Below are 23,460 nucleotides of genomic sequence, written 5' to 3'. Positions count from 1 at the left end.
GCGAAGGCTCACCCGTGACAGCCCGTCAGATCAAAGTCTGGACAAATAGAGACCCGCTACAGTCTTTAGTCAAGAAATGTGTCCTGAATGGGGACTGGGCAGCTATGTACGGGGCATGCCTTGAGGAATTTAAACCATTTCACAGGCGCAAGGATGAACTCTCGATTCAGGCCGATTGCCTACTATGGGGAAACTGAGTAGTCATGCCCCAGATGGGCAGAGAGGCGTTCATCCGAGAACTCCACAATGAGCACCCGGGCATTGTCATGATGAAGGCAATTGCCAGGTCACACGGTCACACATTTGGTGGACAGAGATAGATGCAGACCTGGAACTTTGTGTTCGCAGGTGCAACACGTGTGTCCAGCTGGGCAATGCGCCCAGGGAAGCCCCCCTTAGCCCCTAGTCCTGGCCCGCCAAGCCATGGTCACGCATCCATGTCGACTACGCAGGTCCTTTCATGGGAAAAATGTTTTTGGTTGTAGTAGACACCTACTCCAAATGGATCGAGTGTGACATTCTCAATTCAAGCACATCCTCTGCCATGGTAGAAAGTCTACGGGCAATGTTCGCCACCCATGGTCTACCGGACATTTTGGTCAGCGACAATGGCCCGTGCTTTACAAGCATTGAATTCCAGGACTTCATGGCAGGAAATGGTATCAACCATGTCAGAACGGCACCGTTCAAGCTGGCCTCAAACGGCCAGGCGGAATGAGCAGTGCAGATAATCAAACAGGGAATGCTCAGAATCCAAGGGGGATACCTACAAAGCCGTTTATCACGTCTCCTGTTGGCCAATAGATCCCGACCACACTCGCTCACAGGGGTTCCACCCGCAGAGCTGCTAATGAAAAGGATGCTCAAAACCAGGTTATCCTTTATACACCCCACCATGAAAGAAATTGTTGAGAGCAGGCGCCGGTCACAATGTGACTACCATGACGGGAATGCGAGGGCGCGATGTATTGATGTCAATGACCCTGTCTTTGTCCACAACTATGCTGCAGGGCCCAAATGGCTTGCAAGCACTGTGATTGCCAAAGCGGGGAATAGGATTCTGGTAGTTAAACTTACCAATGGACAAATCTGCTGCAAACACGTGGATCAAACAAAAAGGAGGTTCAGCAACCCCATAGAAGAAGCAGAGGAAGAACACGATGTAGAGTTCACTCCACCACAGGTGACCGAACACCGGAACCAAGTGGAGGAGAGCCCAGTCACTGTGGGCGGTCCGGACAGGCCTGAGGCACCGCAAACAGCAGACACTCAAGCTAGCGCCCAACAACCGGAGCCCCAACTCAGGCGCTCTACAAGAGAGCGTAAACCACCATAGAGACTTAACCTGTGATCCCATTAAGACTTTGGGGATGGGGGGAGGTGATGTCATGTATTCAACTGTCATTGTAACCCATGTATAAACTGACCTAAGTTGTACACCGTGAGAACACTGACCACTAGGTGGTGAACTTGTGGGAGACACTCCTAACCTGGACATTCAGGTATAAAAGGGGAAGCTCCACCCACCTTCTTCACTTCAGTGCTGGCTAATAAAGATTACTGGTCACAGAGTGACCTCTCAAGCATGGGCCTCGTGTGCATTTGTACTGTATAGTAAGGACATATTAGAAACGATTTACAAGAATGGTTCCAGGGATGAGGGATTTCAGTTACATGGATAGACTAGAGAAGCTGGGGTTGTTCTCCTTAGAGCAGAGAAGACTGAGAGGAGATTTGATAGAGGTGCTCAAAATCATGTGGGGTCTAGACAGAATAAATAGAAAGAAACTGTTCCCAGTGGCAGAAGGGTCAAGAACCAGAGGACACAGATTGGCAAAAGATCCAAAGGCGATATGAGGAAAACCCTTTTTATGCAGCGAGTGGTTAGGATCTGGAATGCACTGCCTGAAAGGGTGATGGCGGCAGATTCAATCGTGGTTTTCAAAAGGGAATTAGATTAGAATCTGAAGGGAAACAAAATTGCAGGGTTACGGAGAAAGGGCAGGGGACTGGGAGTAGCTGAAGTGCTCTTGCAGAGAGCCGGAACGAGATTGACTGGCAGAATAGTCTCCTTCTGTGCTGTAATCATTCTATGATTCTCTGATTCCATGGAAAGCTCCAAACCTGTTGGATGTTGAATTGCTTTTATGCATTGAGCACAGCAGGTGGCTGGCCAGGCAATATAGCTGCCATGGGAGCCCCACCAAGGTACTTTTGATGGCAGCTGGATGAGCCAGTCCTTGACAGAGACCTGGGGGAGAAGTTGAGATGAAGCTTTCGCATTTTTCCCCCTCTATTTCTGGGTCAAAAATGGAAGTCTACAGTAAGTTTGAGTTTGAAACAATTCGACAGAGAACGCTTTCTAAGAGAGCAACAATCAGTTTAGAAATACTGTTTGGTAAAGTGAAGGAAGGCTCTTATCAAGGGCAAAGTTTGAGTCATTTATCATTTTTGATGTTACAAGGAGGGATAAGAAATAGATGAGGCTTAAGATCATAATAGTATTGGGTTGGTCATGTATTTAATGAAAAATAAACCAGTTCGTTATTTTACAATTGGTCTCATCTCACTAGCATACTTATCAATCTGTCTTTCAGAAGATAGGAGAAATGAGCATGGGGCATGTGCATTATCACAGAATACAGTACATACAACAAGAGGACTGACTGGTATGATCCCTGGGCCATGCTTATCGTATAAGTAGATATTGAATAGTAAAAGTATACTCTTGATTGTACAGGACATGGGGTTTGCTTTTGAGAGTGACCAGTAATGCTGAACCTGAGAGAATAGGGAAGACCTGATATCTATAACAGCCTATCTTTTTCTCTTTCAAGTGCGGAATGTGGATCTCGAACAATTTCTGTTTTTATTTCAGATATCTATTCTTTTTATTGCATTATTGTCTCATTTACCAAATTAGAGTAAATATATAATCAAAATAGTATAAACTAAACCTTTAGTAATATTTATTTTATGACCCTTGCTCTGGTCTACTTTTGTTAAACCACTACATCTATTCAACCAAAGCCTTTGGACCAACTGACCAGTAAACATCTCCATTTTAAGAGGTTGTATATTAGTTTTGCGATGAAGATTTTTTTTCCCTCGTTTTTAAAATAGTCACATAAATGAATAAATGCCATTTGCCTCTAAGTCAAAACATCTGCCATCAAAAATAGTTAGAGTGAACATTATATCCAACAAATGGACCGAAGGAGGGTTGGATACAGATGCTATGTTGCGTATTTTAAAACTGCGGTGACCCTAGATTTATGTTTTACACTATCAGTCTACATCGAGTACTGTACTACAGCAAAAAATACTATAAATATATATACACATCTTCACACATGAATTGAAGATCTGGCATATTCATTCCACTAGAGGAAGATGTGGAACACACTTTACAGAATCCTTTTTTTTTTGCAAAATATGCCATCACCATTAGTTTTGGAAGGAAAGTACTGATCCAGTGATCCTTGCCAGCATTCCTTGCATATCTTCCATGAGGCAGGCAGTCTTTGGAAATAAATTTTGAAAGCTTGGCTATGATTTTTGCACATTTTCCTGTTTGGGACCTTGCTCTTGGATGGAACAGGAATTGCGCCTTCCTTTGGCGCTGTCGTGGCTGCCGTGGCTATGGTTGCTAGCATTTCCCAGTCGGCTCGAAGCTACGACAGCCTTAACAGCTGCCTGTCAAAACAAGACCAAAACAGCACAACACCTCAGTTATTTTTCTTAGTAAGTACTGCGCTACACTGGAAAGCCCTGTGGAATATATAGTTCATTTAGCGTTTCTTTCCAGCTGTAAGCCAGAAGTCAGTCATCTGCATGAAACACAGTTCTCAGAAGAGCACACGTTGCCTGTGAAAGATGTGTCAGTATATCTCTGCTGCAAATTAACCTTTTGAGCATTTACATACAGGTACAACATCTCAAATTCAGCAACCTCGGGACCGAGACTGTGCCGGTTTTTGGATTTTTCCGGATTTCGGACAAAGGCAGACAAAGTACTTAGTGGTGGCGTGGGTCAGATCGGGTCCGGCTGGGTCAAGGGTCATTCGGCAAGGCTCGACAAGGCTCGAACCAATCGCACGCCATTTAAAACATAGCAGCGAAGCTGATAGCTAGTCCAGCCCACCATTTTTTGGACAATAATTCTGGATTTTAATTTACTGAATATCAAATGGAATTTTCTCAAAAATGTCCAGTTTTCAGACAATTCCGATTTTCGGACAGCCGGATTTGTACCTGTACTACTTTTGCATCAAAATATAAGGAAAACAAAACACATTATCAACAGCAGATCCATCAGGTGTAGGTGTCAGTGATATAATACGGGTAAAGAAATCCCATCTATCAAGCTTACTCGTGTTATGCAGTTTATTTAGTGAATTTTATAAAGTAGATTCATATCCGGGGTTTCTCTGATGGCATGTTCCTGATTGTCACCAAGCCATCTGGGTAGGTGCCAGGCAGTAATAAAGGTGCTTTCCCAATGGGAGCATTTTTAGTGATATAACATGCAACTGATGTCATTGATCAATGACATATTTTCTTGCCAGCAATTAAACTTGGCACGAATAGGATAAATTACATAAACTAGGCTTGTATTCTCTGGAATATAGAAGGTTAAGGGATGATTTGATTGATGTTTTCAGGATTTTGAAAGGAATTGATAGGATAGAGAGAAACTTTTTCCGCTGTTGGGGGAGTCTAGGACAAGAGGACATAACCTTGAAATCAGAGCCAGGCCATTCAGCAGGGAAGTTAGGAAGCATTTCTTCACACAAAGGGTGGTAGAAGTGTAGAACTCTCTCCTACAAAAAGCAGTAGTTGCTAGCTCAATTATTAATTTTAAATCTGAGATCGATAGAATTTTGCTAGCCACTATTAAGGGATTGAGCCAAGACACGTAAATGGAGTTAGGATACTGATGCAGCCATGACCTAATTGAAAACTCGAGGAGCTAAATAGCCTAATCCTGTTCCTATGAATCGTTCCTGAGTTTACTTCAAGTTTGTAGGGCCAATTCGTAATGGAACTTCCAAAATCTGCTCTGAGTTTGTTGGGATTTATTTGTGTGCTCATATAATGATCCATGCGCACAAACTTGTTTTATTTATCTTGGTGCAGTTAAAATATTCCGAACATTATCTCCAGAAAGGACAGTCCATTTGGGAACAATTTTAGATGTGGTTACCACTTGTTTCTCCCTAGCCTTGCTCAACTTTGCCCTTTGGGACTCAAACTACCAAAAACAATGTTGCCGCTATGGTCTATAATCTACAGTTCAGATCTCCAACCACCAGGTACTGTAGATTCAACTACAAAAACAAAATACTGCAGATGCTGGAGATCTGAAATAAAGACAGAAAATACTGGAAATACTCAGTAGGTCAGGCAGGTGGTCAATGAGCTGAAAGGTTGACTCTGTTTCTCTCTCCACAGATGCTGCCCGACCAGCATTTTCTATGTTTATTGCTGTAGATTCAACTTTTAGGTCTGCAGAACAATTCAATCTGACAACCCTGTTTACACACTATCTTTAGCATTGTGGCAAAGTGGCATCCGCTTCATTGTGATTCTCCTCAAATGACACTCAGTGAAGTTCCTAAATTTAAATTCAAATTTATCTGTTTTGCCTTATAACACTGCTGTGAAGCGCCTTGGGACATTTTATTACGTTAAAGGCGCTACATAAATAAAAGTTGTTGTTAAACACTCATCTATTGCTGGAGCACTGTGATCTAGCACTTCAACCAAGAATGGTGATGTAACTTTCCAACTGAAATTAATTCTCACTGTTTGTGTGTGTGTGTGTGTATATAGAGGGGGCAAAGCGTTTAAGGCAGAAATTTAGTCTAGACTGGATGTGTTGAAACCCAACCATTTTAAAAGTCTAATTTGTTGCACAGCTTCTTGCTTATTGTTTATTTACTTACCTTGAGCTTGCGTCTTGCATTAAATTCTTGCATTTTCTTCTGAGCATTGTCCATGTGTGCAATATTGGCTGCCTTCCCAGTCACCCAGGGGTGTTGCAGGGCCTGATGAACAGTTAGCCGTTTCTGTGGATCTTGCACTATCAGCTTTCTGACCTGCAAGTAAAGACCCAACAACTCAGAGGTAGCACTAGGTTGAATCTTCCCTGGTTCTGATTCAAAGCAATAGAAAACTTGAAAGGCTTTCTATTGTGCTGTTTTTACTGCTCCCTCCGCATCAGCAGGTGGGGGCCACTGGAGGGAGCAGCATGCGGGGACAAACCACTGCAGGGAGCAGCGCGTACTGCTGCAGGAGGCCGACGGCTACGAAGCCAGGCCGCTGATTGCAGTGTGGGCAGGCACAGCAGGAGGGGCGAAGGAGCGGCAAGAGTCCATAGAGGGAAGTGACCAGGGCCCAAGAGAGGCATGAATCTGGGGCCCAGAAGAGGTGAGGGCCCAGGGGCAGCACAGGCTAGCCCACACTGCGATAGGTGTGCGCGCTCAGTCTGTGCAGCAGAGCTGGTCTCCAGTTAGTCTTGGGTAATCCTTGCTACTGGACCAAGACCTAGCTCTGTCAAGCCCGTGTGATGGTTGGTGTGCAACGGCCACCACACGTTAAAAAAAATCCAAGCACGGGCATCTTCCATCCTTCACGATGTAGTTCGGGATCTAGAATATTAGGGTTAGGGTTAGGAAACACCTGTGAACTCATCCCTTTTTGGCGTGGAAGCAAGTCATCCTCTCTTCGAGGGACTGCCTATGATGATGATGATTTCTTCTTCAGTCATGAGGGGAAGAATTTATTTTTTATCTGTTGCTGTAATTTTTTATCCAAAGGGAGAGGAATAATTAGAATAATCTGCCAGGCCGAATAATGCAGATGAAAAATTCTGAGATTTACAAAATGCAGTTGGATGGTATGATCGAAGATTTAAGGTATTAGAACGATGAGCTTCAAAATTCTTATAATAAGCAGGACATAGCAAATTGTTGGTATAGACACCACTGAGATCTTACAAGTCAGAAATGGTGGTCTATAAATATGTCTTTGGCAGTCTCGCAAATTGGGCAATAAGGGAATTGGCAGGCTGTTTTGCACTCTGCTCGATTTTATTTTGCATTGAATCTGTTTCGCTATCACCCGTTCTGCGCTACCGCCCGAGATAAATTTATACACTCTCTAAAGTGCAATTTGCCCCAATTCGGCCAAACCAACACAAAAGAATTCCTGCGATCTTTTGCGCTAGTTTAAAAAACATCGCGCTGGAAGGCGTCCCCCTCTCTCACAAAACTGGCTCCGCCCCCAGATTGAAATATTCACCATAGCCCGTTTCTGCTAATTGCGCCCATTTGCGAGCCTTCGAGGAGGCTCTTAAAATGAAGCTTTTTTTTTTAGATATAAGGACACTAATAGGCACATTTTAAAAGAGTTCAATTTATTTTAAAATGTACTAAGTGACTGACTACAACTAATAAATGGTTCTGTACAGTTTTTTAAAGTCACTTTCAGTTATTGAAAATCGGGATATTCACAGGTGGTGAACTAGATTAAAAATGCTTATTTCTTTTGTTATAAACACATTTTCAGCTGTATTAATAAAACTGCACCAGGTTACCACACTTAAATATATCAAGGAATAATTTTTAATGCAAAATTTTAAAAAAAATGTTCTAAAATGCTGTCCGATTTTGCTGGATCACAGAAGATTTTACGTTCAGTGATTTACAAATAAGTTTGAGTGGAAACTTGAGCAAAAAATTCACTTTGCAAAACGAGTGCAATTTTGAACGCCTTTTGCCCCCGGATCGGCGTTTGCACCCAAAGTGGAAACTCTTGGCCCAATTTACAACAACCACTCCAAATGTCTTCACACAATCTTTACACAAAGTTGATCTCCTAATCCAGATCTAGTAATAGCTGCTTCAACACTACAGTAAAAAAAAATCAGTATTTTGATGAAAATAGTATTCTTTATTAATGCCCCTGCCTGTCATGTTACCTTATATCCTATGTAGCACTGGAATACTTTTATCACAAGTTGACTCTTCTTCCCTGTCACATAACAAATTGCTATTTTTTTCAACTGAGTTTCCTGCCAATTTTCATCAGCTTCACATACAACAGTCATGGAAATCAAGTTGATGACCTTTAAATTCAAAAGAGTATGAAAGTATTTATTACTGTAAAAATATATATGTTGCCTGCTCTTCTGACACAGTACTAGGCCATACAGACTAGAAGATCCTAAAATTAATTCTTAGTTTGTACTGAGTTGGTTGATCTTGGCTGTTGGCCACTGCATTCAGCCTCACAGGTCCTGGGCTAAGGAAGGGAAAAACTTGCTAGTATTCCTGTTCTCAGTCGCTATCCATAATCAATACCTTCAGGTGAGGAGGGCAAAAACTGGGAGAAAAACAGGTGCTGTGCCATCAGATGTTGTTAAATCCTAGATGACGTGTGCTGGATTGTGTCATGTATCTCACATTACTGTATATAACTGTATCTTACCATGCTATACATGACTGTAACTGGATATGACCTGTAACAATAAGCATACCTTACCACCAGGGGTGCACTTGCAGGAGACACTTCCATACCTGTCCCACTGTGGTATATAAAGGGAGGTCTCCGGCAAATGCGGCACTGGAGAGCTGGAATTAAAGGTGCAGGTCCCGAATGACCTTGACTTCAGCATGTGTCTCGTGTAAGTCAGTACATTAAAGTCAGGAGTTAACAGTGGTGACGAGTTACGGGATCACAGAATCCATAGAATGGCTACCAACAGCTCAGATGAGAAATACAATGCTGGAGACAATTGGGATGACTTTATAGAAAGGCTCCAGCAAAGCTTTGTGACCAAAGACTGGCTGGGCAACGATAAGGCAGACAAGAGAAGAGCCTATTTCTTGACCAGCTGTGCCTCGAAAACATACGCTTTAATGAAAGACCTGCTGGCACCCGAGAAACCAGCAAACAAGTCGTTTGAGGAGTTGAGCACACTGGTGAGAGACCACCTGAATCCAGCGAGCAGCCTACACATGGCCAGACACAGGTCCTACAACTACAGACGCTGTGTGGGCCAAAGCATACCTGACTTCGTGGCGGAACTTCGGAGGCTGGCTAGTTCATGTGAGTTCCCCGATGAACTAAGGAGAGAAGAACTGAGAGACTTTTTATTGAAGGAATAGGCCACGCAGGCATATTCCGAAAGCTTATAGAGACTAAGAACTTGACTCTAGAGACAACAGCACTGATGTTCTTGGCAGGCGAAGAAGAAACGAGGCTGATCTATACTTCGGGTACGACAACCAACGAGGCATCGGAACAAGGGGTTCACATTGTGAAACAAACCACTACCCCCCACACACAGACAAAGGCAGGAGAGCAGGCCTTCAACAGCAGACAGTGGCGCCAGAAGCCATCAAAATCAAGGGCCATCAAAATCAAGGGCCGATCACACCTCATCAACCCACAATGCGAGCAATCAACAACAGATTGAGAGAAGCTCAAGGGAGATCAGACAGACGCAGCTCATCCTTTGGAAACAATGGAAACGGTCTGTGTTGGAGATGTGGGGGAAGGCACTCAACTAGGGTGTGTCGATTTCAGCATTCCATTTGCAGAAACTGCAACTACACAGGGCATCTGGCTCATGTACAGAAAAACAGCAGCTCAGCTGGTATACGAATCAGAAGGGTCGGAAAGCGGACCAGAAGACAGTTGGAACAGTGCATGGGATGCCGAGGTACAGTGAGTTAACACGATCAATGTCCACTGTTTTTACACCAAGACGCCTCCAATTATGTTGAGGGTTCTACTCAACGGGATACCTGTCAACATGGAACTGGACACGGGGGCCAGTCAATCCCTCATGAGCGTTCAACAATTTGAACAGCTGTGGCTGCACAAAAGCAACAGACCAAAACTCACAAAGATTGACACCAAACTAAGGACCTATACTAAAGAAATCGTCCTAGTCCTTGGCAGCGCCATGCTCTCAGTCACACACAAAGGGATGGTGCACCGACTTTCCTTGTGGATTGTCCCCGGGGATCTCCCAGCCCTGGGGAGAAGCTGGCTAGCAGAACTTAATTGGAAATGGGATGATGTTCACGCCATGTCGTCAGAGGAACGGACCTCCTGCTCAACAGTTCTAAGCTGTTTTGAACATCTCTTTCAGCCAGGTGTGGGCACCTTCAAAGGGGCTAAAGTTAGAATGTACATCACACAGAATGCCAGACCGGTCCATCACAAGGCTAGAGCTGTGCCTTATGTGATGAGGGAAAAGATTGAAAACGAACTGGACCGGATTCTGCGGGAAGGCATAATTTCTTCCATGGAATTCAGCGACTGGGCAAGCCCCATCATCCCCGTCATGAAGCCTGATGGATCCGTGTGAATCTGTGGGGATTACAAGTCTACCATAAACAGAGTCTCCCTACAGGACCAATACCTGCTGCCCAGAGTTGGCTGGAGGAAAACTTTTCTCGAAACTTGACCTCACATCTGCGTATATGACGCAAGAACTGACCGAAGAGTCTAAGCTACTCACCTCCATCAACACACATCAAGGCCTTTTTGTGTACAATCGATGCCCATTCGGCATCAGGTCGGCAGCTGCTATATTCCAACGCAACATGGAAAGTCTGCTCAAGTCCATCCCGGGGACGGTTGAGTTTCAAGATGACATACTCATCATGGGCAGGGACACCGACTCTCATCTCCACAATCTTGAGGAAGTACGAAGTCAATTGGATCGGGTAGGCCTAAGAGTTAAGAAATCCAAGTGTCTGTTTCTCGCGCCTGAGGTTGAATTTTTGGACAGAAGGATTGCCGCTGATGGAATCCGCCCAACTGAATCCAAAACCGAAGCGATTCGCCTGGCACCCAGGCCCCGGAATGCCTCGGAACTGCGCGCCTTTCTCGGGCTACTCAATTACTTTGGAAACTTTATGTAGAACTTGAGCACGCTGCTGGAGCCTCTCCACGTGCTACTCAGAAAGGGGTGCGATTGGTTTTGGGGGGACGCCCAAGAACGCGCCTTCAATAAGGCACGCAACCTTCTATGTTCCAAGAGTGTTTTAGCCTTTTTTGACCCAGGTAAAAAGTTAGTCCTTACGTGTGATGCGTCTGCATACGGGGTTGGGTGCGTTTTACAACACGTCAATGATGCGGGTAAATTGCAGCCTGTTGCTTATGCCTCCAGGTCACTTTCGCGGGTGGAGCGTGGGTACGGTATGGTTGAGAAAGAGGCGCTTGCGTGCGTGTACGGTGTCAAAATGATGCACCAATATTTTGGAGCCAAGTTTGCGTTAGAAACCGACCACAAACCCTTCACGTCCCTACTATCCGAGTGCAAGGCAATCAACGCCAACGCCTCGGCCCACATTCAGCAGTGGGCACTCATGCTGGTGGCTTACGACTACACGATAAGGCACAGACCAGGCACAGACAACTGTGCCGATGCGCTTAGCAGGCTACCCCTGGCGACCACAGAAGGGTCCGACGAACAGGACTGTGAGATGGTCATGGTAATCAATGCCTTTGAATCCACAGGTTCGCCCATGACGGCTCGCCAAATCAGAGCCTGGACGACCAGCGACCCCACGTTATCTCTAGTTAAAAGATGCGTTTTAACCGGTGACTGGGCAGAGGCCTGCGATGCCTGCCCCGAGGAGGTCAAACCCTTCCATAGGCGCATGCATGAACTCTCACTACAGGCAGACTGCCTGATGTGGGGCAGCCGAGTAGTTATGCCCTTACGAGGCAGGGAGGTGTTTGTCCGGGAGCTCCATCGCGAGCACCCGGGGATCGTCCTTATGAAGGCCATAGCCAGATCTCATGTCTGGTGGCCTGGCATTGACGTGGACTTGGAGCTCTGCGTCCATCGGTGCACCATTTGTGCCCAACTCAGTAATGCCCCCAGGGAGGTCCCCCTAAGCCCCTGGCCCTGACCCACCAAACCGTGGTCGTGGGTGCATATAGACTATGTGGGCCCATTCATGGGCAAAATGTTCCTCATAGACGTTGGTGCATTTTCAAAATGGATCGAGTGCACCATTTTAAACTCGAGCACCACCTCCACCACTGTGGAGAGCTTTAGAACCATGTTTGCAACGCACGGCATTCCTGACATATTGGTCAGTGATAATGGTCCGTGCTTCACCAGCGCAGAATTTCACGATTTTATAGTTGACCACGGTATAAATCACATTAAGACGGCATCTTTCAAGCCGGCCTCCAATGGCCAGGCGGAGCGAGCAGTGCAGATCATTAAACAAGGTATGCTCAGAATCCAAGGTCCCACGCTGTAGAGCCGCCTGTCGCGACTGCTGCTGGCATACAGATCTCGTCCGCATTCGTTGATTGGGGTTCCCCCCGCACAACTATTAATGAAATGAACCTTAAAGACCAGGCTCTCGTTAATCCTTCCAGACATGCATGAAAGTGTTGAGGCTAAGCGTCAAAAGCTAACTGAGTACCATGACCGAAAGTCGAGGGGGAGGTGGAATGAGATAGGGGGCAAAGTGTTTGTGCTAAACTATGGCCAGGGTCCCAAATGGCTTGCAAGGACAGTAACAGACAAAGTGGGAAACAGGCTACTGGTTGTACAAATGGACAATGGACAAACCTGCCGGAGGCATGTAGACCAAGTAAAAAGTAGATTCACTGATAACACTGAAGAACCACAGGCAGACTACAATGTGGAACTCACACCACATCTGGTGGACAGACAGGTGGAACAACCTGAGGAAAGGGCAGTCTCAACAGACAGCCCAGGCAAGATACCAGCAATCATACTGAACGAAACAGACAGCCCAGGCGAGATACCAGCAATCACACCGAATGAAAAACAGGCACCAAGGCAAACAACTGAACCACAACTAAGACGCTCCATGCGAGAGCGCAGACCACCTGAGAGACTGAATCTATAAAGGCAATAAGACCTTGGGGGTGGGTGATGTCATGTATCTCACATTACTGTATATAATTGTATCTTATCATGCCATACATGACTGTAACTGGATATGACCTGTAACAATAAGCATACCCTACCACCAGGGGTGCACTTGCAGGAGACACTCCATACCTGTCCCACTGTGGTATATAAAGGGAGGTCTCAGGCAAGTGCGGCACTGGAGAGCTGGAATTAAAGGTGCAGGTCCTGAGTGACCTTGACTTCAGCATGTGTCTCGTGTAAGTCAGTACATTAGAGTCAGGACTTAACAGATTGTTCAATATATCAGTATAGCAAATGTTATGGTACTTCATGATGAGTAATCACTTCAAGTTCACTCATGGTGTTCAGCACCTATAATACCTCGCTTTGGGCCCAAGTTTCCCCCCTCCTGTAAAAACGGGTGAGCCGACTTTCTAGACTAAAAAGGGCGCCGAAAAGTTACCTTCCAATTCTCCCCGCTCCTCAGGACGTCTTCGGCCTCGGTGTGGCGCTGCACATCCAGTGGGGGTGCAGAGCCAGGTCCCGGCGCTAAAAACAGTGCCGGGACCTTTGCACATGTGCGCTAGAATGTGCGCACATGTGCAGTAGCTCCTCGCAGCCCGAATCTCTGCGACGCTCTGCAGGCTGTGTGGGAGGGGCCCGAAGCACGCCGCCCCTAGCCCTGGCCAAATGGACTCCCTCATCGGCGGCCCACTGCGTTCCCTAAGGTAGGATTTCTATTTTTTATTTGTTATTTATTGATTGATTGATTGATTGCTTATTACTTTGGTCTTGGCTCTAGGTTCAGGGTTCCTTCTATTTTTTTATTTGTTAATTAATTGCTTATTACTTTTTGTGCTTTGTTTAGTGCTTTGTAAGTCTTGGTGCTAGGTGCAAGTCCTCTCAGCTTCCTTGTATTTTTTATTTGTTATTGAATGCTTATTTTTATGCTTTGTTTAGTGCTTGGTGCTTTAAATGTATTTATGTTTCTTTAATGTTGTTGTGAAGGTCCCCTCACTTCCCTCTCCCCCCACCACCTCCTCCCCCCTATCTCTGGCTACCTGCGCTGATTTCTTAGCTCACCGCAAGGTTTTTCTATCGGACACAAGTGGCCACGTACTCTGGCCTAAGCTTGTTTGGAGTAAATTTTAGCTGTCTAAACTTGCTTAAATGGCCAAAACAGGCGTACGTGGCTGGTAACACCCGCTTTTGAAAAAAAAAAATGAAACTAAAAAAAAAAATGAATTCACTCACTTACACTGGAGCAAATTAAATGGGCAGAATTGCGATTTTTAAGATACTCCAAAAAAATCTAGTTGCTCCAAAAAAAACGGAGCAACTCCTGGGGAAACTTGGGCCCAATACTACATGAGCCATCAGCTTATCCTTTTGGAGACACGCAACACATGTGCCTTAAAGGCACTTTCTCAGATTCCTGCAATACTTACCAGATCTTTTGCATTCAGAGACACATCATCCCACCAGGGGGAGACAAACTCATAGTCACAGTTCAAGATCCTGCTGTACATATACTGGTCACCCCTTGCATCAAAGAATGGTTCAAATCCACAGAGTCTAGGAAAGATAACAAAATATAACCAACAGTGAATATTTGAACACAAAGTGCAAATGTAATAATTAGGGCAGCGATTTGTTGTGGTAGATGATTTCTAGTTGTTCACAAACCTGTACTTGAGCAGTAAATCACGCTACACTTTACGGGACAGATCTTCCTCTTCTGTGCCTGGATGTAAACACTCGGCAGAGCAGAAGCAGATTTGGGCACAAGCTGCGCATGATTTTCTGTCCTTCAATTTTAACAGCACACCCGATGGCACCACTTATGTAACATGAATGCTCGACTAACTATAATGTTGGATGCTTCCTAAGAAGCACCCGAATCACAGCATGTCATACTTTCCGTTGCACTGCATGGCCATCAAGAGCCAGAGTACACTGACTTGCCGCACCGGCCAAAGTAGCAACCATTATTGTAGGCCCTGGCCACACCTACCTGGCAATGATTGCAGAGATCTGTCGTTAGGGGCTGGGTCGGCAGAGATGCAGGTTCAGAGCTGTGCCATCTGCTGCACAGACGCCTATAGAGACCATGCAGCACTGGTTTGGCGCATTTAGCGACACTGATGATCAGCTATGGCCTGAAACCTGATGCCACCTCCTTTGTAGGCATGCTGCAATGATGACCTATGGGAATGTTAATTGGAGTGGCAAAGTGAAGTGGACCACTGTCATCACAAGCGCCTCATGCAGCACCACCTCCATTTCAGCAGCACAGACATCATGGGCTAGTACCTCCACTTTTTTTGTAACCCCCATATAGCGCCCATTTTGGCACAAAATGGAAACTGGCGGGCATTTTTCGGAAACTTATCGCCGAGCGTTACTTTCCCCATGTGCTTAACGGTCAGAAAAAATATTACCGCCCGCTCACTTTTTTGGGGCGGAATCAGCAGAATGGGCGAATTCAACGCCCATAATATTGCCCAGCGTTACTTTCCTCACGGAATTAACGCCGAGATTCAATATTAACGCCCGCCCACTGTTTTTTGTCGTAAAGAGCATTTTTACCCAAACTAGCGGCCATGGAGATCACCCATCGTCAATTTCACCACCTCGCACACACATCACCTACAATGTAGCTCGTCCAAAAAAACGGCCACAAAAAGTGGAACTAACCGGAACGAATCACAGCGTTATCGACGCCATGTTCTAAATCACATGTTGCGTCCTTTAAAAGGCTGCTGTGCTTCAACTTCGGCGGAGTTCGGGTGTACTCTGCAGATCGTTGGAGTTGATGTGACCATCTCTAAAAACATCTTGACCATACTGTGACCGATTGGAATTGAAGAGGTGTGTTCGTCGGGACATTCCTTGTTTGTGAGCAATCGGTGGAAAACAGAGCTACTACAATTGGGCCTGTCCTGAATAAAGTAGATTTTCAAATTTTAAAAAAAGGGGCCTATCCTTTCTCACCCTCTCTTGGTGACCAAACACATGCAGCAGAAGGAATGCTCCACTGCATTATGTGCCCAATGTACGAAGTGACAGACAGATGAGGAGGACCAGATGTTACACCCCCCGCAAGTACAAGGAGAAGCATTCTTATCTCGACTTGCCTGACACCACCTGCCTTCGGAGACTGCGCTTCCACAAAGAGGTTATCACTGAGGTATGCCAGCTGATAAGGGCAGATCTGCAGCCTGCCAGCACCATCAATACTGCACTGTCTGTCTAGGTCAAAGTCATCGCAGCACTGTCATTCTACGCCTCGGGTTCTTTTCAGGCCACAGTTGGCGACATTTGCGGACTTTCTCAGCATGCCACACATCGCTGCATTAGACAGGTCAATGAAGCCCTGTACGCATGCAGGAGGGACTTGATCAACTTCCCCATGACCAGGGAGGCACAGAGTGAGAGGGCTCTAGGATTCCACAGAATTGCAAACTTCCCCAAGGTGCAGGGAGCGATGCGGGCACCTTTTCAGGATGCTGAGGTTTTCAGGAACCGCAAGGGATTCCACTCCCTGAATGTCCAACTGGTTGTGGTTGTTGACCACCAGCAAATTATACTGGCAGTGAATGTTCAATTTCCGGGCAGCATCCATGATGCTCACATCCTGCATGAGAGCACTGTATCCGACTTGTTTAATAATGAGCCACAAGGTCATTGCTGGATGTTTGGGGACAAAGGATATGGCCTCGCCACCTGGCTGATGACCCCCCTGCATGACACCCACACCGAGGCCGAGAGGCGATACAACGAGAGCCACAGTGCAACTCACAATATCGTGGAGAAAACCATTGGAGTGCTGAAGCAGCGCTTTAGATGCCTGGACCACTCAGGAGGCGAGCTCCAATATCACCCTGAGGAAGTAGCTCAATTCGTGGTGGTGTGCTCCATGCTACACAACTTGGCTATCAGGAGGGGACAAGAATTGCCTGATGAGTCTGACAGTCCACCTCACCAGGGAGAGGAAGAGGAGGACGAGGAGGCGGATGCTGACATTGGCCTAGACAATCAGACTGACACTGAAGCCATGCCCCTGTCCCCCTGTAGACCACATGAAAGGGCCCATGGTGGCATGATAGCTGCAAGAGCCTTACGTCCAGGAGCTCATCAATGATCGCTTTGCCTGAAAGAACGTTGGTGTTATTTACAAGGCTGACACACTGCTGGGCTGCAGGTCATACATCAATGGTGGGCATCACCTTGGTGACAGTTAAAGTTTAAGTTGATTGAAGTTAAGTGTGATTATACCCTTTGATGTTAAGGAATTACCGTGTAATGGTGCAGCTATCTGAGCCAATATGCTACAAGATTTTGTTAAATAAAAAGCACTTAAATCAAAAATTAGCTTGAAATCATCAGTATTTCTGTACAAACCAAACCTCCCACCCCCCCGCGCCCCCTCCCCCCCGCTTCTCCTCCCCACCTTCTCCCTTCCCCTTCCCCTCCTGACTCCAAGCCGCCTGGCCGAGGAGGTCCTCTGGCGATGTTTCATTGGAGCGGGGGGGGAGTCCCGAGGTGGGATCGTGCTCCGAGCCATAAGCAAGATGTTGCTGCTGGCTGTCATGTGTGGTTAGCAATGGGGGTGCGTCACCTTGAGGTGCAGTGCCACGCTTGGGGACCACTGGGAGCCCTCTGCCACCAGTGTTCCTGGCTACCAGCTCCAGGGCCTCCTCCATCCCTTCCATGTTATATCTTATTTGATGAACAAAAACTCGGTGCCAACTATGTTCTTGGTGCTTAGTAGGCTTTTTGCTGCTGGTGAATATCCGTCGTTCCTCCCACAACAGACAAACAAGCATACACCACAGTCACACATGCTTTCAGTGCCTCTGAGCTCCCTCTCTCTCTGTCTCCTCCTCTGCGCATGTCATGATGATCCTTGACCTCCTGAATCACAGGAATCGAGCGTTGCTATGCCATTGCTAAGGATGGCCACACTTTACGGCAGAAGGTCAAAAAAATTTAACGCTACCGCCCATTTGATATCGCTCGCAGTAACGCCCATTTTCAAAAATGGAAACTAGGTGTTTTGAGAATGGGCGAGAAGCCAGTATTAGAAAACCCTTTTTTAATGCCCATGCCGGAAATAGCGCCCATTTTTGGGCGATAAGCACAAAAGTGGAGGTTCGAGCCCATAATATGGGGAGGGAGTGGCTGTGAGTGCTGGGTTGCTTCATGCAGATGTCCATCATGTTTCGGGCAAAGGAGACAGAACTGACAAAAATTCCAGGATGATCTTGCCAGTCCTGCCTCTTTCTGTGGTGGCAGAATGGAAGGGGTGGAGGCAAGAAGCATCTGCTCCTTATTTACATTCTGCAATTAAACTGCAGTAAATTAATTCTTTAAAAAATTTTGATGGAGCACATTAATGCTCAATATCACAGAAACATAGAAACATAGAAAATAGGTGTAGGAGTAGGCCATTCGGCCTTTCGAGCCTGTACCACCATTCGATAAGATCATGGCTGATCATTCCCTCAGTACCCCTTTCCTGCTTTCTCTCCATACCCCTTGATCCCTTTAGCCATAAGGGCCATATCTAACTCCCTCTTGAATATATCCAATGAACTGGCATCAACAACTCTCTGCGGCAGGGAATTCCACAGGTTAACAATTCTCTGAGTGAAGAAGTTTCTCCTCATCTCAGTCCTAAATGGCCTACCCCTTATCCTAAGACTGTGTCCCCTGGTTCTGGACTTCCCCAACATCGGGAACAATCTACCAGCATCTAACCTGTCCCGTCCCGTCAGAATCTTGTATGTTTCTATGAGATTCCCTCTCATCTTTCTAAACGCCAATGTATAAAGGCCCAGTTGATCCAGTCTCTCCTCATATGTCAGTCCGGCCATCCCGGGAATCAGTCTGGTGAACCTTCACTGCACTCCCTCAATAGCAAGAACGTCCTTCTTCAGATTAGGAGACAAAAATTGAACACAATATTCCAGGTGAGGCCTCACCAAGGCCCTGTACAACTGTAGTAAGACCTCCCTGCTCCTATACTCAAATCCCCTAGCTATGAAGGCCAACATACCATTTGCCTTCTTTACCACCTGCTGCACCTGTATGCCAACTTTCAATGATTGATGAACAATGACACCCAGGTCTTGTTGCACTTCCCCTTTTCCTAATCTGCCACCATTTAGATAATATTCTGTCTTCGCGTTTTTGCCCCCAAAGTGGTAACCTCACATTTATCCACATTATACTGCATCTGCCATGCATTTGCCCACTCACCTAACCTGTCGAAGTCGCCCTGCAGCCTCTTAACGTCCCCCTCACAGCTCACACCGCCACCCAGTTTAGTGTCATCTGCAAACTTGGGGACATTACACTCAATTCCTTCATCCAAATCATTGATGTATATTGTAAAGAGCTGGGGTCCCAGCACTGAGCCCTGCTGCACTCCACTAGTCACTGCCTGCCATTCTGAAAAGGATGGGTTTTAGCAGCAGATGGGCTAAGTCAGGGCGGAAGCAGGCAATGTTATGGAGGCGGAAGTAGGTGATCTTGTGATTAATTTTTCATTTCTTATTTCTCATCTACATGCTGCCCCTCGGTGACATCGTCCAAAGACACAATGATATTTTCATAGAATCAGAAATTTACAGCACAAGAGAGCTATCCAGCCTAATCCCACTTTCCAGCTCTTGGTCCATAGCCCTGCAGGCTATTGGGCACTTCAAGTGCATATTCAAGTACTTTTTAAATACAATGAGAGTTTCTGCTTCTACTACCCTTTCAGGCAGTGAGTGCCAGACCCCCACCTTCCCCTGGGTGAAGAAAGTTCTCCTCAATTCTACCAATTACATTAAATCCATGCCCCTGCTTAATGACCCCCCGCTAAGAGAAATAGGTCCTTCCTGTTCACTCTATCTAGGCCCCTCATAAATTGTATATCTCAAATAAGTCTCCCCTCAATCTCCTATATTCCAAAGAAAATCATCCCAGTCTATCCAAACTTTCCTCATAAATCTCCTCTGTACCCTCTCTAGTGCAATCACATCTTTCCTGTAATGTGGTGACCAGAACTGTACACAATACTCTCACTGTGGCCTAACTATTGTTTTATACATATATAGAAAATGCTTGAAATCTCAGCGGGTAAGGCAGCATCTGTGGAGAGAAAGCAGAGTTAACGTTTTGGGTCGATGACCTTCAACAGAACTGGAGAATTTTTCATAAAGAACATATTTTTAACAAGCACTGAAAGGGGGAGGGAAGAATTTTGCTTTTGTATTAGTGTTTTATAAAGTTCAAGCATAATCTCCTTGCTCTTATATTCTATGCCTCGGCTAATAAAGGAAAATATCCCGTATGCCTTAACCACCTTTTCTATCTGTCCTGTTACTTTCAGAGATCTGTGTACATGCACTCCAATGTCCCTCTGTTCCTCTATACTTCTCAGTATCCTACCATTTATTGGGCCCAAGTTTCCACATGATTTGTGCCTGATTTTTAGGAGCAACTGGTGGAGAACGGACTATCTTAGAATTCGCAATTCTCCACATTTTTTTTTCTGCAGTTCTAGTCAGGTAGAACAGTTCTACTTTGGAACAGAATGTTTTCTTCAAAAGGGGGCGTGTCCGGCCACTGACACCTGATTTGAAAGTTTCCAAAGTGAAAATGTACTCCAAATTAAAGTAGAATGGAGCAAGTGAAGATTTTTGTAGAACTGAAAAAACCTGTTCTACACATTAAAAAATCAGGCGCAGGTTACAAATTAGGCGTCCAGAACGAGGTGGGGGGGGTGGGGAAGGGAACTCATTAAATTCTACAATAAATCCTTATTTATACTTATACAAATATTATACAAATAAATCCAACCTGAATAAACATTTATAAGCAAAGAAAAAATTAAATAAACCATCTTCCTACCTGTGTGAAAGTGCTTCAGCCAGGAAGAATGGTGCAGCAAGCCTCACAAAACAAGGGAGCCGACCGAACGCGGGCGGGGGGGGGGAGGGAGGAGGAGGAGGAGGAGGGAGCCGACCGAACCCGGGGGCGGGGGCGGGGGGGGGGAGGAGGAGGGAGCTGCCGAACACGGGGGGGGGGGGGAGGGAAGGAAGCCAACGAACGCGGGAGGGAGAGAGCCGACTGAACGCGGGCGGGCGGCAGGGAGGGAGGGAGCCGACCGAACGCGGGGGACGGAGGGAGGGAGGGAGCCGACCGAACGCGGGGGACGGAGGGAGGGAGGGAGCCGACCGAACGCGGGGGACGGAGGGAGGGAGGGAGCCGACCGAACGCGGGGGACGGAGGGAGGGAGGGAGCCGACCGAACGCGGGCGGGCGGCAGGGAGGGAGGGAGCCGACCGAACGCGGGGGACGGAGGGAGGGAGGGAGCCGACCGAACGCGGTGGGGGGGGGGGGGATAGGGAATGGAGCCGTTCCAGACGGCTGGCGGGAAAGAGAGAAGGCTGCAGGAAGCCTCAGAAATTGAGGAGCCATTTCCCGACGGCAAAAGGGGGAGGTCGTCGTGAAACGGCTGCCTCAACTTTCTGAGGCTTCCTGCACCCTTCTCACTGCTACAAGAAGCCTCTGTGCTGATGGCAATGTACTTTTATTAAAAAATGTTCAAAAACTAAACAGCTACAAAGAACTACAAAGAACTACAAAAATGGCCAAGTGCCAATGTTTTTTTCACACTGAGCATGCGCGAACGCTCCAACGCGCACGTGCAGCGTTGCCGGCAGGAAAAAAACTAATTTAAATAGTACCCGCCCCCTCCCACTTACAAAATCGGCGCGAGTGTAGGCTCCGCCTCCCTGGGCGCCGCGCCAAGCAGACAAGGAGCTGCAAAGCGCTCCAGAATCGCTCGTTTTTTTTCCAGCGCCGTTTTAGGCGTGAAAAACGGGCACCCAGCTCGGAGGGGCGCCCATTTTTTATCATGTGGAAACTTGGGCCCATTATGTATTCCCTTGCCTTGTTAGACCTCCCCAAAAAGTTTCTATGTATACACTGCCTAGCTCTACCTTTCCACCACCTCTCTTAACCCGTCCACTGCCTCTGTTGTCAGACTGCTTGTATGACATTCAGTCTTGGATGAGCCGAAATTTCCTCCAGTTAAACAGTGCGAACCATTTGGCCACCACCACAAACTTTTTTCTTGCCACCGATTCCATCCCCCTCCCTGGCCACTGTCTCAGGCTCAAGCAGACTGTTTGCAACCTTGACGGAGGTGGAATGAGATGTTCTTTGTGATTGAGAGAATTATGCGGTCGGAAGTTCATCTCTGGATCAAATAGGATGGCAATGTTGCGAACAGTCTGGTTCAATCTAAGACACCGGCCAGGGAGGGGGGATGGGATCGGCGAGGCCAATGTTTATCTGGAGGAATTGGCAACTCATCCAAGATGGATAAGTAGTCTGACAGCATAGAAGTAGTGGAGGGATCGAGAGAGATAGTGGAGCGGTAGAGCTGGGTGTACATGTAGAAGCTGACTCCACGTCCTTGGATAATGTTTTCAAGGGGTGGCATATAGATGAGGAAGAAGAAGGGTCCAAGGATAGATCCTTGAGGGACTCCAGAGGGAACGGTGTGGAGGCAGGAAGAGAAGCCATTGCTGGAGATGCTCTGGCTATGATGAGATAGTTAAGAGGTTATTATATTACTCTGCTACATTAAATATTTTGCGAGATAAAGAGCAGGAGAAAATTCTAAAAAGGAAAAAAGAAATTCAATTAATTAAAGAACTGATCTATATGATTCCAGAAACATTACGATATCCTGCATCAACTACTTTACTGAGATGCAGTCGTGTAAGCCAAGCATTGCATGGAGCTACATCCAAATCTATGAGACGAGAATTGTCTACATTTATGTGATTATTTTAACCTCACACAACACAGCAGATCCTTGGAATAGCACATCAGTTTCTTTTGCACAGGTGTAGTTTCATGTAGATGTCATAATGAGGAGTGTAAAAACATGATTCTGTACTATCACGGGGAACTTTGGGAAACACCAAAATTGCAGAGAGTTCAATATAAAAGCAACAACCATTTTATCCTTCTACATTGAATTATATGGCACCTGTGTTGAGGAAGAGGGGTCGTAAAGCCTAGAGCCAACGTACAGTTTCATCTGGTAGGGACTATGTAAAATAAATGCTGTTTTAATCATTCTAAATAAATGTACAACAATGTTAGTCCTTTGCCCGATTTAACCTCAGCAACTTTTGATCCTCTTTGTTACTGGGATGAAAATAAATTATTGCTGAGTGGCATAAAAACAGAAAATGCTGGAAATACTCAGCAGGTCAGGCAGTATCTGTGGAGAGAGAAACAGAGTTAACGTTTCAGGTCGATGACTTTTCGTTCGAAGTGGAAAAAGTTAGAGATATGACACGTTTTAAGCAAGTGCAGAGGCAGGGAAAGGGGGAGGGGAGGAAAGAACAAAAGGGAAGGTCAGTGATAGGGTGGAAGACAGGAGAGATTAAATGACAAAAGGATTCAAACCTGTCCCATCTCTTAACTTTTTCCAGTTCTGACAAAAGGTCATTGACTTGA

At 46.2% G+C, this 23,460-nt stretch overlaps 1 protein-coding gene across 2 annotated transcripts in view; it reads right to left on the bottom strand.

The window, feature by feature from the left end:
* Positions 1–2,351: 2,351 nt before the first annotated feature.
* LOC139228550 (calcium/calmodulin-dependent protein kinase type IV-like) overlaps positions 2,352–23,460 on the bottom strand; it is a 153,640-nt gene continuing 132,531 nt past the window's right edge. Inside the window, exons 9-12 of one of the 2 annotated variants that reach the window (XM_070859649.1) lie at positions 14,374–14,500; positions 7,985–8,131; positions 5,949–6,101; positions 2,352–3,696 (exon numbers count right to left, since the gene is read on the bottom strand). In XM_070859649.1, coding sequence (XP_070715750.1) covers positions 3,550–3,696; positions 5,949–6,101; positions 7,985–8,131; positions 14,374–14,500 — 574 coding nt within the window. In that variant the 3' untranslated portion in view covers positions 2,352–3,549. The remainder of the gene's footprint in view (positions 3,697–5,948; positions 6,102–7,984; positions 8,132–14,373; positions 14,501–23,460) is intronic. The other variant, XM_070859650.1, reaches the window with a different exon arrangement.

This window comes from Pristiophorus japonicus, chromosome 18, assembly GCF_044704955.1.
Source record: "Pristiophorus japonicus isolate sPriJap1 chromosome 18, sPriJap1.hap1, whole genome shotgun sequence".
NCBI classification, from domain to species: domain Eukaryota; kingdom Metazoa; phylum Chordata; class Chondrichthyes; family Pristiophoridae; genus Pristiophorus; species Pristiophorus japonicus.
Note: the sequence above shows the minus strand (reverse complement) of the source record. Positions and strands in the feature narration are given on the sequence as shown.